Source organism: Anarrhichthys ocellatus, unplaced genomic scaffold (genome assembly GCF_004355925.1).
Source record: "Anarrhichthys ocellatus isolate YVR2014 unplaced genomic scaffold, GSC_Weel_1.0 scaffold97, whole genome shotgun sequence".
Taxonomy (NCBI): Eukaryota; Metazoa; Chordata; class Actinopteri; order Perciformes; family Anarhichadidae; genus Anarrhichthys; species Anarrhichthys ocellatus.
The window spans coordinates 292,902-309,020 of record NW_022280127.1 but is presented as its reverse complement, the minus strand read 5'-3'; the positions used below and the strand labels follow the sequence as shown (position 1 = coordinate 309,020).

At 41.8% G+C, this 16,119-nt stretch overlaps 1 protein-coding gene across 1 annotated transcript in view; it reads right to left on the bottom strand.

Moving 5' to 3' along the window:
- Positions 1-16,119, bottom strand: part of LOC116399015 (netrin receptor UNC5D-like) — a 172,730-nt gene that overhangs the window by 15,202 nt on the left and 141,409 nt on the right. The window contains exon 8 of the mRNA XM_031875834.1: positions 5,000-5,227. Coding sequence (XP_031731694.1) covers positions 5,000-5,227 — 228 coding nt within the window. The remainder of the gene's footprint in view (positions 1-4,999; positions 5,228-16,119) is intronic.

Here is a 16,119-nt window from a genome sequence, read left to right as displayed (position 1 = left end):
TTTCAAGCAGTCAAGATGCCATGACTGAAGTATTGTGGAGATTGTGATTGTTGCTGATCTGCTGTGTGACACACCACAGACACGATTGATGTTTTACAGCTAAGGGAGTGTTGCAATGTCAGCCAAGAATGAGAAATCCAGTTGTTAGGAGTCATTTTGGGAGTCCAAAAGTAAAAGTTATATTAATTTTCTGCATAGACAATGTTAGGTGACTGCCACCTCAGCAACTTTCTCGCCAGTTACGGGGACTTTTAAGAGCCCTTTAGCGACACATCTAGCAACTTTTTCTGCAGACCTCCTCTCTTGAAGCAAGTTGCTGATATTTCTATAATACTCTCGTGGCTGTGTCTCTCTGGACTGACTATGTTCACTGAGTGGGGGAGGAATGAGCTGTCAACCAATTCCCATTGTTTGTTACTGGAATACGCAAGTTACGTGAGAAATAAATCAACGTTGACTTCTTGTTTCACACAGTAAAAAACAGCCCTGTGTCTGCTTTTACGGTCTTTATAATTCCCCGTTCATGATGACATGGATAACAGACAAAATGATTTTGTAGGGCATCAAAGAATTACAGCGCAATATTTTATACGGCTTTAGCTACTTTCCATTGAACAATTGGCAACACAGGTTGGAGTACTTTTGTGTACATGAATGGGCATGAAAGTCTGTCTGAAAGCTGTCTACATTTGGTTGAAAGCGTTCAGGAGCTGTGTGATTGTCAAAAAATCCGAAAAGTGCTATTTGAAAGTATTTAAATTAGATCAAAAGATCAATAGCCACACACAGTTACAGTAAAACTACTAGCATCTTCACAGAGTTGGTGGTAACTGAAGCGTATCTGTAAGAGGTGTCACACGCAGACTTTCCAGTGATCATGGCATATTAAATCCCAAATATGCTTTTTATCTGTCACTTTTAAATCCCTGAACTGAAGTTTTAATGAATGCCTCTACACCTCGTTAGTCGAAGCTTGCGGACCGAACATTCCATTATTCTTTTTCTCTCTGCAATTGTTCTGCCTACTGTGTTCTTGGTGCAAAGGCAACATCTCTAATTTCCCACATGGATAATTGCAATCAGATGCAAAAATGTGCAAAACTTTATGGGCCTGTATGTAATCAGCACAATATCTTTTGTTAATCGGACCTTGAGACGGGGCACATAGCGGTTGCAAGTGATGCGAAATTCGTGGTGCTTTCAGTGGCTGCGATCCATTCTGTAAATTTCTGTGTTTTTTTAAATAACTAGATTCACTTTAATGGCATTTTGATGACTATGTTACAGGTCATTCTGGACATATTTATAAGCAAGAGCTGTTAAAAAGCAGTTTAAAAGGGAAATGATGCCACTGCAGTAATGGCATTGTGTTTACTTCCACCCACAACCCAGTTTAGTCTGTACATTTAATTGCAATGGCTGTGTGCTGAGCCACAAGGGTATCGTAGTATTCAGAGCCATCTGTCACGGCAAACTGACGTGAAACACACTCAGAGAAATTACAACTAACGGCCAAAACAGACATGTGGATCTACAGTATCATCTAGGAGCCTCCATGTTGATGAATATTTAAAATAGCATAAAAGAAAACTTTAAAATGGGAATTTACAGTAGAGAAAAATGTGTCAGAAACTATCACATTGCAACTCTCAGACTGTGTCCTGGCGCAGGTGGAGTGTACTTTCCAGTCGTTTTTATTCTAATTTTCCCATGTAGCATATAGCTATATTTTACAACAATTAGCAACAAAACAAGGTTGTATTTAAGCAAAAAACCTACTTGGTTATGTTTAGTAAACCAGGGTTTTGCTTAAAATATGTATATTTGTTAGGTTATTTTTTAAATGTTTAACACAATGTTAAAATAAGTCATAATTATCTTTTTGTTTCACATGGGACATGAATGGTGGTCTGCTGGGTGAAAGTATTTGTTTGACCACTCCATCCATCTACCCAACCTCGTCCTTCCGTGGAGTTTGATAAGAAAGGTATTTGTGGTACATAAAAAAAAAACATAATCCGTGAGAGAATACGCTTCCCTCGAAAAGTTGACAATGCAGTTTTGATTTATGGAAATGTAAATTTTAGGAGACTAGGCTGCATGCTGCCAGTTTTTGAGTTTTCTGGAAACCGTTCCTTATCTGCTGGTGGACACATGGCACATGATGTTTTACAGCTAACTGAATGTTGGAATGTCAAAAATGAGATATCCAACCAATAGAATAGTGGAAACACAAAATGTGAAGACCATTGTGTTCATCATTTTAAAATCCTTTTTGTTGTTGTTGTTGATGATGTTAGAATTCAGGACTTAGAAATTATCCTTTGCCAAGGCTAAAAGCTAAAGGTTGACGTGAACAGTACTTTCTGGCAGGATTTGAAGTGGAAGATAACGTCTGCCAGCCGAATACTAATATGGGTGGTATTTTCAGGCAGGAAGCTTTTATCGTCTCCAGTATTGAATGCTGTGACCTTGGAAATTGACTTGCGGGGAGGAATTATTTCGGCCCATTCCTAAGCAGCAAGACCTTTCCTGAAATTCTTGTTACAGCGGACACACACAAAAAAAAAAATCACACTAAATCAAAAGGTGTTGTTTTAGGATCCTTACTTCACCCGAATCTTTCTGTTAATTAATTGATGAAATATAACAAAAAGGGCATCAATTTTGATTTAATTATCCAGAAAATTGTACTTGTTGGGGAGGTACTCTTTTAAAAGCATTGTGCAATATCAGAGAGCATATTCGAAAGCTGCCAGCCGTAACCCTTCCTTGGTCTCAGCTGAAGAAAATGTCTCGCTCACACAAATGTTTGAGTTGAATCAGGCTTCCTGTTGATCCAGAACCCAGGCTGCGATTTTGCCCGAGCTAGGAAAACACACAGCAGAGAAGCGGCGCTAACAGACAGGAGCCCAAGGGACCCGCAAAAGTCTGGCATCTGCTCGGCAGGCTGGAAATTTATAAACCAAATCCAGAATGCATTTTAAAGCCAGCTGTCGCTAACGGCTGCGACATGGCAGAGAGGCGGTCGGGAAGGTAGAGTCAGTCATGAGGCTCGCCGTGCTCTGTTCAACTCGGCTCAGATTTCTGTTAGTCTAGTCTCTCCGGGGAGGACGGGAGGCTTGGTGTTCACTTATGAGATCTCAATGCTTTTAAATACCTACAGGTCGCTGAAGAATAATCAAGTAAAAAAACAACAACCTTTGGTTAACATTTGAATGGCAGTGATTACAGTACGGCAGCCTTTGTCTCAGTCTATTAAAACGTCTGGAAGAGAGTCTGTCAGGCTGTGACAGAGACCCCACAATCAGCTCTGCACTAGTGTTTCACAGTGGTAATGAATCTGTAATCACTCACATGGTTTAATCGGTGGAGAGCACACGCTGAGGTCTCGGCTGCTTCAGACAGCACAGGCTAAAATCGCATACACACAAGATGTTCAGTTTGAATCCAGGCCATGACCTACAATGCGTTATTCCTATTGCAGTAGAAAAAGGGCTAAAGTGAAAATGTGCATCCTTACAGAAAGGGGGAAATGAGTAAGAAATGCTTTCTCTTTCTCTCTCTGAGATATTTGCCTCTGAGATTTCTGTCTCCACCCAAATACAATGGAGATGAATGGAACCTAATTTGTGGAGCTCACAGCTAGAAAAAATGACATTCAAAAGCAAAATGTCTTTTGAGAAATAATGTCCTGTTCACTCTGTATAACGGTGTGCATTGTAGATAATCCAGACTAACCAGGAAGTGTTATGAAATGTTAAACTTTCCAAATGTCTTTTTTTGTGAGTGCTTTGAGTACCACAAACCAAATTTCACTCAACATTACATTTAAGGGACAGATAACTTCAAATAAAACGTAAGAAAGCATGTTTCTCTGTCATCTCAGTGCAATGCATGCTGTCATTTTTTGGCCAATTGGGGGGCGGGACAAGAAGCTGCAAACACTGACATATTATCACCGTATAAAGTTGAAGTACAGAACGTGTTAGAAAACATTTGCCTATTTACACATCCAGCAGACGCAAAGCAGCATTAGCACTCATTTGGACTCTAGTTTCTGGCCACCTGATGTTGGTCCAATACGAACTCTCTTTTAGGTATTATTTTCATCCTACACCAGCTCCTGAGTGAAATATCTGGCTTTAGTTGCTAAATGCTGCGCTATGTTCCCTTAGTTAGTCACTAACTTTGCCTGTGTGCTCGTTGGTGCTGGCTGTACAGAGTTTAACAGAGCTGGAAGCAGCATACATAAGGCTCATGAGAGCCATGAGAATGAACCAAAAAAGTAAAGTTGCCTGCTATAAAACTAAAACACTGAGCTTAAAGTAGCTCAAATGTTGCGTATAGAGCTGAGGGGAATTGAAGAGTCCGGTGATGATTCTCTGTGGGTTTGTGACATCGGTGAGATTACACATTTGATTGACGTATTAAATAATACAAGAACATAATTGTGAATAAACTTGTGCAACATGGCCGGCTTCGTGGAATGTATGTATTATGAGTTTATACAACACAGTCGCACAGCAGTTTGTGAAATAGTCACGAAATGGTATCTACAGGTTAAGTGTACAGGGTAACGAATCGTCTTTTTGTTGTGTTCCTCTACACGACTTTGTTTTCGGAACGACATTACGTCAAAAACAAAAGTTCGGTTAAGGGAAAACATCATGGTTGGCCTTACAATAACTAAGTACAGTTCGATTTTGGCAACAAAACCAACAGTTAGGTTTAGGCAACAACACCACAAAATGAGTGTTCGGAAAACTGTTCACTACCATTTTGTGACTATTTCACAAACTGCTGTGACTCTGGGCTGGTTATAACCTAACATTTTGGCTCAAGGAACTACTTAAGCCATTATTACTGGCAACATTGTCTTCATGAACAAATGAGACTGTGGAAAACCCTTTCTCAAGTTATGCTGGACATCCCCCTCGTTGGAGGAACCAAAGGGAAAAAACAAGGAGTTGAACACCTAACCGGCGTCTTCCCCCACCTGAAAGGCGTGTGGCGTGTCGTCCACACAGTACACCCGCAGGCTGTATCTCATGGAGCCGGCCTCCATGCTCCCGAACACAGCCAGCTTCAGCCTCTTGACGGCAGCCTGCGTCAGGGGCTCGCCCACCAGGGCGTACGAGCCCGGCTGGTCCAGAAGCAGGTGGCAGCTCGTCGAGTCCATGAGGCAGTAACAGGAAGTGCACTCCTCCTCCACCGACATCACTTCCTGCAATGAAGCACAGAGAAGGTTCCTCATGAAGACAGAGTATCTATCTTCCTGATGGTCCTCTCAGCTAGAACATAGCACATTCAGTATTCCTCTACATAACTGCTGAGACCAAAATGGAGCACAAAAAAAGAGTTGCGTTATAACATAAACTTCAAACACTCGCTACAAACTTGCACTCTAAAGAGTCTTATGTGTTGTATCATTAACCGACTATGAAAGAAACAGAACATTCTGCACACTGTCAATCACTTGTACACACTTTATTAACATTTTGGTCCTCCGACCTACATCAGGTGAAATCAGAGGAGATTATTTGGTTCTTTCATACAGACAAAAAGGAAGCATTATGTCCAATGATGGTATGATTGCATTTAAAGAAAAGCTTTGATTAGATGAGCTAGGACACTGAAACACTGATCAGTTTATTTTGTGGGCACAAATATATGTATATTAAACATTTGCACAAAAATCCATAATTGAGTATATAATGATTGTCACTACTGTGAGCAAATGTCAAATATACTGCTTACGTATAAGTCTTCAAAGAACATTTCTTCTCTAATTCTATAATGCAAGAAATCTCTGTATGTTCGAGTGTGTGTTTGTTTGTGTTGGCATACCCCGAGAACCGTTCGTCCAAACTACTTCACCGTTGACGAGACCCGAGGGTGTGCAGTGTCACAATTGGTGCAATTTGAAGCCGCGAACCATACAACCGAACAATATATATATACGTATAAATATATATATATTAAGAAATGGGCAGTGTCTAAAACATGGGGCCCTCTGCGGCCCTTTTAATTTTTTTTTATAAGCCATAAATTTAGATTAGAGGTCAAATGCTGCCCCCTATATGTTTGGAATATGTGGCCAGGCATTACACATTTTTGCCTTCAAAGGGAAATTAGTACGATCAACGGATTAAAACTCACATTAACATCGGATCAACTTCCAATAATGAGAAACAGCCATTATCTTACACACTGTTTGAGACTTCCTCTGATGTGGTACTAGATGTAGCACACAGTTTATTGCTGAAGTCTATTGCAGAACGAAATATTCATGCCCAGAGCTATGTAGATATCAGCAAATGAACGTGTGTATACAGTAGAATGTATTATGGATTGCGTTCTGGTACACTGCTGTTGAATAATGGTGCAGGTAACATAACCCTGGTTTAAATCACAAAGCAAAAACCCACACAGGTTGTAAGCAGTCTCCTGAGAATGTGAAAAAAACATTTGCTACATGAGTGATGGTTTAGTACAGAACACAAAATGGATATTATGAACAATACAGACAGCAGCAGCTGGGAAGCACTACATTATTTCCAACTGGAATGAAGGAATCTTTAATGTCCTGTTTTTCCTCCTATCCTTTCCTTTCCTTCATCAGAAACTGAGGAGAAGACATAATAACAAGGCCAGCAGAAAATGGGAGTTCTATTATACCAAGTAATGACAAGCCAAATGAAATATCTGAAAAGAAAAATATTTTTTCCCCCTTTTTTTTTCAATTAATGAGTCAGCTCATTTGAACATATCCTATTTGAAGTAGGCCTACCCTCTGCTGAGCTCATTATCGTGACAGAAATCCAAAACGATGCATCACCAATTCCAGTGGAAACGCCAAGATTCACTTCAAGGAAAATACACTGAAGCTAAAACTGCAAATGACATGTGATATACTGTATGACTAGCAGTGGTGGGCCGTCAGGGCCAGCTAAGCCTTCTCTGCTGGCCTAAACAGAATCACAAAATTATAGCTATTTTATAATTTAATAATTTTTCATAAATACACTACAAGTATTCTAATTATTTTTCCCATTAACTTATTTTCTCATTGCACAGCTCCTGTCTTCCTCTGTTGCTCTGCTTCCAGTGCAGCTTGTTTTAAGTAGAGCTTTTATCCAATCAGATTCAGCCCCTATGTCTCTATGTAAAGAGAGAGGCCCGAGGTCCTCTAGGTAGACTTTGCAGATTAAAGTAAATGGGGACGATATTGTTGATTGTCACAGTGTTCAACCAATCAGATCTTTAGTTTGACATGTTGGGCGTATTCTTTGACATGCCAGAGCTACCGAGGTAGTCTACAAGTACGTCAGCATTAACGTGCAGCTCAGCATTAACATGTGGCGTGATTGGTCAGTGGGCTAGTATGACTGTTGTGACGCTGAAGCAGCTATCGGAAGTTAGTATTAGTAGTAAGAGTTCAAGTTGAAAGATATGTAAGAAGTTATGACATTGACATGACATTTTTAGCGTTATGCTTGGTGTAGATTCTTTTTTTTTTTACCTAGCTTTGTTTTTTTAACACTTAATAGCTGAAGGAGGAGAAACGGATTTCACAAGAAGGACATTTCCAGAAAAGCTGGACATCGTAAGAAAGGGTCGGTCAACCCCACAGCTAGCAGCCCTGACCCAGCCAGGAAAAGGATTTGTACGAACGGTATTCCTGGCTGACAGCGTTGGAGAAGCGTTGCAGATTTTATGGCTAAGAATGCGTTTCATTTGCAACTGAGCGTCTTGGTGCTTGGAGCTGTTTGGAGCTATGCTAACCTGAGTTGGCTAACCAAGGCAGCAACACGACACCATAGGACGGCAGGACACTTACAAGCTACGGTGCTTTTGAAAACATTTGGAGACCCGAGTGGATCTACAACTCAACGAACATGTTCGCAGGAGGACCTCTGGCTGGAACTGAACCGCACCGATGTTCTGTACAACCGCGTCATTAAACTCTTTATTAACAAAGAAAGGAGGATGGACTTTGTCTTTAAGTGAAGAGCAGCTTTGGTAAGTGAACTGCTTTGTTTTTACATCTGCAGTAGCGTTACTACTGTGTTCATTTGTCTATGGTGTCATTTTTATGATATGGTTAATATTGTTCCCTCTGATATGAATAATATTTGAATGGCTCGTGCTCTTCAGTGTGCGGTGGAATGCGTGTTTTAGCACCGCAGGTTTGCTGGATTGATTTGTCATGCTTTGTTGTCATATAAATATATGTGACTGGTTCTTGTGTGTTTGTTCTTGTCATTGTGTTAATTACATTGATTTTGACTATATGCATTGTCCGTTAATGACGAAGCATCCCGTCATCGCGGGGTTAGGGTCGGACATTTGGTTCTCTGTTTGGGGTTTTCTTTTCTTATACAAAGCAAGAACGATGGTCTGGAGAAATGGGGATTGTGTGGCGATTGCTTCAGCCCTGTTTGAATCAGTAGGGAACAGCTAAACGCTGCGGGGAGAGTTTGTAGCTTGTTTGCTGCTGTTGTTTTCCTGTTAAGCTAATTTAGTGTAGCCTCCCAGAACACACGTGCCTCACCAGATTACAATGTTTTGTTTCCGGGGTCAGAGTGTCTCTTACGTGGTGGGTTGCCAGTTTGAGCGAAGTCCACCGAAAACATTATATTTCCCACAATTTAAACTTCTGCTTTTTCCAAATGCACTAGTATTATTCAAACGTATTGTTCGGTTAATATAATAATATAATATAATCAAACCATCCGTTTAAATACCCTCACACAACTCGTGCAGTATAATGCAAGTCTCATTGAACGTCGTGCTCAATACTTCCCAAACACATGCATCTTCACTAAAACCTTACTATTTCAAACACTTCGCAGGCGCCCTACTATTCCTGACACGCATGGACATGTAGTGCACCTGCGCAAGCATGACTGTTTATGCAGAAGTGTTTTAAATAGTTTAAATAGTTAATAGGGTTTTAGTGAAGATGCATGTGTTTGGGAAGTAGTGAGCGTAACACTAGAAAAATGAGACTTGGATTATAGTCCACAAATTATGTGAGAGTTTGTAAACAGATGTTTTTAATATAGTTTTACTTTAGTTAAACGCGGCCCCCATTAACTTCAATTCACCTCTTCAAGAGTTCAAGACACACGGTGAGTAATTGATGTCTAAGTGGTCATTTTGTAGTATTCCTTTAACCAAAAGGTGAGCTTTTTTTTCCAGCAGGATAATCCAGGCCAAGGAAGGCAAAGTGCACCAAGTTCACCTTCCAATCATCCGAAACCCTCTCACAATATTGTCACGCAGTATGTTGCAAGCCCCATCCTTGCAGGCAGATAAAACCCATGAACTACACGTGATTATGCCATTTAATGAGGAGCCGTGTGACCAAACGGCATGCTAAAGCACAGCCTGAGGAGCAGTATTTATTCCCTCACAAATAGTCACAAGTTAACTGGCCGTATGGTACGTTACCAGCCATCACGTCCCACAAGACTGCTTTAGAACACCGGCGTAACTGCCACAGAGCTACAATTCTCTATAATCTACGATCTTACCTCATTATCCATGTGCTTTGCAGAGTTTTGCAAATGCCTTAATGCTCAATGAGATGCAACGTGAAGTTACCACGCGTGTTCAGTCACATCCACATCGGATGTCTGGGTTCTTTCTGTGAACACTTTATGTTTATGCATTTTATACTCATGCTTTCAGCATCCTCATAAGCGCGGCTTAACTCACAGCAATATGGCACTGAATAACAATATACTGTGGCTGGGAGTGTCTTCTGTGGGCAGTGTGTATTCTAACAGCAGCTGGAATAAGGTATTTTAATGGCCCTGTGCATTTGCAGGTATTATGCATCGTCATAACCCTACACTCTCTCTCTTTGGGTTAGCCCTCAATGGTAAGTCATTATTTACACTCTGAGGAGCTCTGCCCTCTTTTAATATTAGAGTGAAATATCTCAAAGCGACATGAATCTTGTATTCATTCACATCCCCCCCTTGTCTCCTTCCTCATTCACAGCACTTGCACATCTCGAGAAATTGCCCTCTTACACAGAAAAACAGATTAATTTTGTCACACAATGGCAAACCTAGAATACTTATAAATGGCAAGATTAGGTAAACATGAGCTTGAACTCAAAGGAGGGGAGAGAAAATACACAAACTGCCAAAATGGTGACTCCTCGGTCAGCAAACAAGATGTCAATAGGAAGAGCTCTTCAGAACCACATCAATCTCTGAGCCAACGGCTTGAAGGGAGTCGACAAGGTCTCTCTTCTTACAAAGATGAACAAAAGAGGGAAGCGAGCAACTTCTGTTTCTGTATTTTGGCATCCACTTACGCATCTCACGTCTGTGTGTTAGTACGTATGGAGAAGGGCCGTGTTTATTGGGTTAGCCAGCTACAGGGCTTTTGGGATCAATCATAAACAACCCTGTCTCCTATAAAATTGCGTTTTCATACAACTAAACTCCGTTTTACAATTATGTATCGAGGGAGGTATATTGTCTCCTGGATGATGGTGGCAGTACTTAATAGGTGGGTAATGTTGGGAACTGAAAAAATAAAAAAAAAACGCAACAAAACTACTTGTTACTTTAGTAAAACATTATACTCTGCTTAAAATAAGCACATGTGTTACGTTATTAAAGTTATAGATGTAAAGTAGTCAAAGTCAACGTCGACTATTGGTGTAACATAGAACATGAACAGCGGTATCCTGGGTGAAAGTCATGTTTGTTTGATCGGCCTATCCACCCCGACGGCCTTCTTCTGTAGACTATGATTATTTGTGACACGTCAAAAACAAACGAAATGCAGCAGGAAATACGCTACCCCTCGAACCGTAATTGGAAATGCAGTCTTGTTGTATGGGAATGGATTTTTAAGAGACTGATTTTGCATCAGAACCCATCAGTTATTGGTCTGACAACAATTTATCCTCAGTGAAAAACGGCCAGTATTTCGGGAGTGGCAGCAGATATACGGATAAGGAATATCCAGGAAAGATTTCCTCTTCTATGTGTTATTGTTTACAGTCGGTTAAGCAACTTGCAATGGGGGAATATCATTTTTGTAGGTGTTTTAGGTCCAGGCGACATTTCGACTGTTAGCTACGTGGAAACACTTCGGACAACCAATGATCATGGGTGAAACATATAGATAAGATGTTAACTACAATGGGAAATGGTCTTGCTACTGTATAATCATGTTTTGATAGCGAAACAAACAAGACCAAGTGAAGCTATGGCTATATGCTCCGAACATATACTCGAAAACACCAAAAAGAAGAGTGTCGGCTCCGAGCATCTATTCTGGTGAAAAAAAAAGATAATTACAACCAGGTCTACTCTTAGTACAAGGGTACCAAACAAAACCTGCTGGTGACTGTGGCTCAGAAAATACAGCAGGTCGTCCCTCAATCAGAAGATTGGCAGTTCGATCCCCACCTCCTCCTGTCCATGTCGATGTGTCCTTGAGCAAGACACTTAACCCCGAAGGCCATTCACCTTGCATGGTAGCCACTGTTATCAGTGAATGAATGTAGTGTTAAAGTGCTTTAAGTGTTCGGAGGACTCGAAAGGCGCTATCCAAGTACAGTCCATTTACCATTGAAAGAAACTTTTCCATTAATTGAAGAATAAGGTCCATTACGTTGCATCTTTGTTTGGTTAAACAGTGGTGAAGAGGCTGCTGAAGCTCTTGAATATTCTTTATATCAGCCATTTCTATCGTTTAGAAAAACACAGTGGTGGGCCATCAAGGCCAGCTAAGCCTTCTCTGCTGGCCTAAACAGAATCACAAAGTTATGGATATTTTATAATTTAATAATTTTTCACAAATACACTACATGTATTATAATTATTTTTCCCATTAGCTTATTTTCTCATTCCACAGCTCCTGTCTTCCTCTGTTGCTCTGCTTCGAGTGCAGCTTGTTTTAAGTAGAGCTTTTATCCAATCAGATTCAGCCCCTATTTCTCTGTGTAAGGAGAGAGGCCCGATGCCCGCTGGAGAGCCTTTGCAGTTTAAGTGAATGGGGACGATATTGTTGATTGTCATAGTCTTCAACCAATCAGATCTTTAGTTTGACAGGTTGGGCGTATTCTTTGACGTGCCAGTGGCACCGAGGTAGCCTGCTAAGTACGTTTGCATTAACGTGCGCCGTGATTGGTCAGTGGGCGAGTGCGTGACTAATGTGAAATTTAAGGAAGCTGGCAGAAGTTAGTTGGTGTAGTAAGAATTCAAATTGAAAGATATGGAAGAAATTATAACATTTTTAGGGTTTTGCTTGGTGTAGTTTATTTATTTGTATGAACGGTGTTCCTGGCTGACAGCGTCGCACATTTTATGGCTGGGAATGTGTTTCATTTTAACTGAGCATCTTGGTGTTTGGAGCTACGCTACGCTAACCTGAGGATGCCATAGCACGGCAGGACACTACGGTGCTTTTGAAAACTTTTGGAGAAACCCGAGTGGATCTACAGATCAATGAACACGTTCACAGGGAAACGGAGCTCCACAACCGCGATCCGCGGCTGGTCCGTGGCCGGCGGAGGTGGGATCCCGGCCCCACTGCGAACCGGCGAAATACAACTGGGGAGGCTCGACTGTGAATCGACAAGGACTTCTTACTGGAACTGAAACGATGTACTGGGATTAAACTCTTTGTCAACAAAGAAAGGAGGATGGAGTTTGTCTTTAAGTGAACAGCATTCGGTAAGTGACAAACTGCATCTGCAGTAACGTTATTACTGTTCATTTGTCTATCGTGTCGTTTTTATGAATAACATTTGAATGGCTCGTGTTCTTGTGTGGTGGAATGCGTGGATCCGCTGCAGGTTTGCTGGATTGATGTGTCATGCTTTGTTGTCATATGAATATATGTGACTTTGTTGTTGTCATTGTGCTAATTACGTTGATTTGACTATGCATTGTCCGTTAATGATGCAGTGTCCCGTCATGCACGGATTCATGTATCTGCACCGCAGCTGTTCAACAGTAGTAGGACAGCACAGAAGGCCCAGGTATAAAATGCACGGCCCGCCTCTGGAAAAACATAATTCAGGACAAAAAAAGCTGTTCTTCGTCTAAATTACAAGCTCTTATAAGTGCTGACAACGACCACAACAGCCAGGGGCAAAGCGGTGGTATTCATTATTCTGACCCATGCTCAGCTTGCCAAAACTTTACATCAGATTTACATTTACATTACCGCCTGATTGAATACTCTCTTCATGTTGCTGCTCAAAAACATGAGCAGATAATGCAAAGTGACAGCGATCGGGCTTGTCATGCCTTTGGATTTGGGATTAAGCACTCGGGACTTCATCCACACTGCCGGTAAAAACAATCTTCTTTGAGGGGGGAGAAAAGAAAAAGCTGACATTGTTGGAACACATACACAGAAAGAGTTGGTAAAAATACAATGTGTCCTATTCAAAAGCATTAGAGCGAAGCTAACAAGAAGCGAGTTGAACTGCTTGCTTGTGTTTGGTGTTGATGGTGTGTGTGTGTGTGTGTTGCTGTTTAAATGTGTGATGGGGGGGTTGGGAAATGTCCGTGGAGGCAAATGGAGAGTCGTGCCCAGCCAGAGAAACAATCTCCATGACTCTCCGCCTGACAGGCTCACATCTAAATTCAGCGTGCCATGTCTTTCCTGATCCACTAATCGATACTGCCCTTGTCTAACTGCCCCTTATACCTCACCCGTTGCCCCCCCCCCCCGCCACCACTCCCCCCACTGACTGACAGCAGCCATGCCTCTTCTTGCCCATTACACGCTGTAATTGTTTCTTTATTTTCCTCCTGCCAGACCGGCGGTGTTACCTTCATGGAGTCTTATGTCACCCTCTGAGCCCACAGAGAGCATGAGGCTGGATCAATGAGCAACACCACAAAGCCCCAACAGTCCTTTATGGCTCACGCATAACTCACCTGACACATGGCACACGCTCGCTAACAGGATCTTTTACCGCATAAAGCACACATACCTGTATATATTAAAGGTCAGCAAACAGAGGGAGATAACAGAGTCAACAAACCGTGGCATCTAAGGTCAAGGAACAAGAACGTCCGTATTCAAAACTCACTGTCCTGCACTGTGACATCTGATACTGTGTGAAATAGTTAAAGAAAAAAAGGCAACATAAGGAAACTATGGCCGTGGTTACACTTTGTTTTCTGTGACTGAATGCACCAGATTGAAGCTCAGCTGTGTCCATATATGTGTGTCCACATTTTACACTTCAATGCAACCTGCTTGATCGGACAGGGATTGGATATATTTCTTCTTTTGGAGAGGGGGGGATGACGAGCCCACATGCTGTCTACACCTTACTGAGATCCGAATTTAATAATAGAAAGGTATGGTAGTCAACGTTTTTGATCCCCTTTAAATTGTGCCGTGAATGAAACATATGATGTTTGTCAGTTTAAAAGATAATTTTAAATGGGATCAATTATTTGTCTCACGCCATTTTTTTATTTCAATTTATTTTTTACAGCCCCAAATCATGAATTTGCCTCAGAGGGCTTAACAATCTGTACAGTATACGATATCTTCTGTCCCTAACGATTGACAACTGTAAATATTTTCCAAAATAAGGTCCCATGGTGGTCCACCGGAAGGGACGGTAAAAAGTCATCAAAATGAAAAATCAAATTTCTTAAGATTTTTATATTTGGTAGATTCAATTTCAGAAATTTACATACATTTTTATATTTCAGAAGTACACTCTAGACATCGTAGAAGAAGGTGTAATATGAACTGTAAGTCACTCGTGAAATTACTAATTCAACTGAATAAAATTAATAAAAGCTGCATAAATTCAGTTTTTGGCCACTTGGGGGTAGCAGAACACGCATTGATATAATATGACCCAGGGGTGGTGGTTCCCATCTTCAAAAAGGGGGACCGAGAGTGTGCTCGAATTACCAGGGTATCACACTACTCAGCCTCCCGGGGAAGGCTTATGCCAGGGTGCTGGAAAGGAGGCTCCGACCGCTTGTCAAACCTCGGATTCCAGAGGAGCGGATTCCGTCCCGGCCGTGGAACAGTGGACCAGCTCTTTACCCTCACAAGACTACTGGAGGGGTTCTGGGAATTTGCCCAACCAGTCTACATGTGCTTTGTGGACTTGGAGAAGGCTTTCGACCGGGTCCCTCGGGGGTTCTTGTGGGGGGTGCTGCGGGAGTATGGGGTGCCGGACCCGTTACAATGGGCGATCCGGTCTCTGTACGACTGCAGTAGGAGCTGTGTCCGCATTCTCGGTAATAAGTCAGACACGTTCCCGGTGGGTGTTGGCCTCCGCCAGGGCTGCCCTTTGTCACCGGTCCTGTTCGTGACTTTCTAATTAGGATGCCTCTGGACGCCTCCCACTGGAGGTTTTCCAGGCACGTCCAACTGGGAAGAGACCCCGGGGAAGACCCAGAACACGCTGGAGAGATTACATCTCCCAGCTGGCCTGGGAACGCCTCGGGATCCCCCAGAATGAGCTGGAACATGTTGCCGGTGAGAGGGAGGTCTGGGTCAGCCTGCTTGGCCTGCTGCCACCACGACCTGACCCCGGATAAGCGGAGGAAAATGGATGGATGGATGGACCCAAACATTTTTTTAGCAAACTGGTCAGTAAAAAATATACACATCCAGAAGATACGGAGGCGTGTTTTTATTTCTTCACCAGCTCTTTGTTTAGAGCTGTTTTACATAAAATATGCTGCTGCTGGAAAATAGTTGGATTGGAGTGAAATTTGTGTGCCAGAGCACCAAAACAACAAGCTAAAGGAGGCTGAAAAGCTCACTAGAGGTGAAGGGAACTACGAAATTGGGTGTTAAATCTCTGTAGTTTTGGCACTACAAGCAATTCCTTTCACACTATACATAGTCATATAAAAAAAAATGAAATTAGGTTTACGACAACATACGCCTGCAGCAGCTTTATATTTGCTGTTGTTTCAGTAGCTAATAAAGAAACGGATGGGTCTCAAAAGAAAGCATACAGGTATCATATATATGATATGGACACACTGGCAGCTTTTCGGTTGCTTTCAGATTTAGTTTGACATTGTAGGCGTGTAGGGTTGGTAGATCCAGGTGTTACAGCTACAGTTCCATTGAACAACA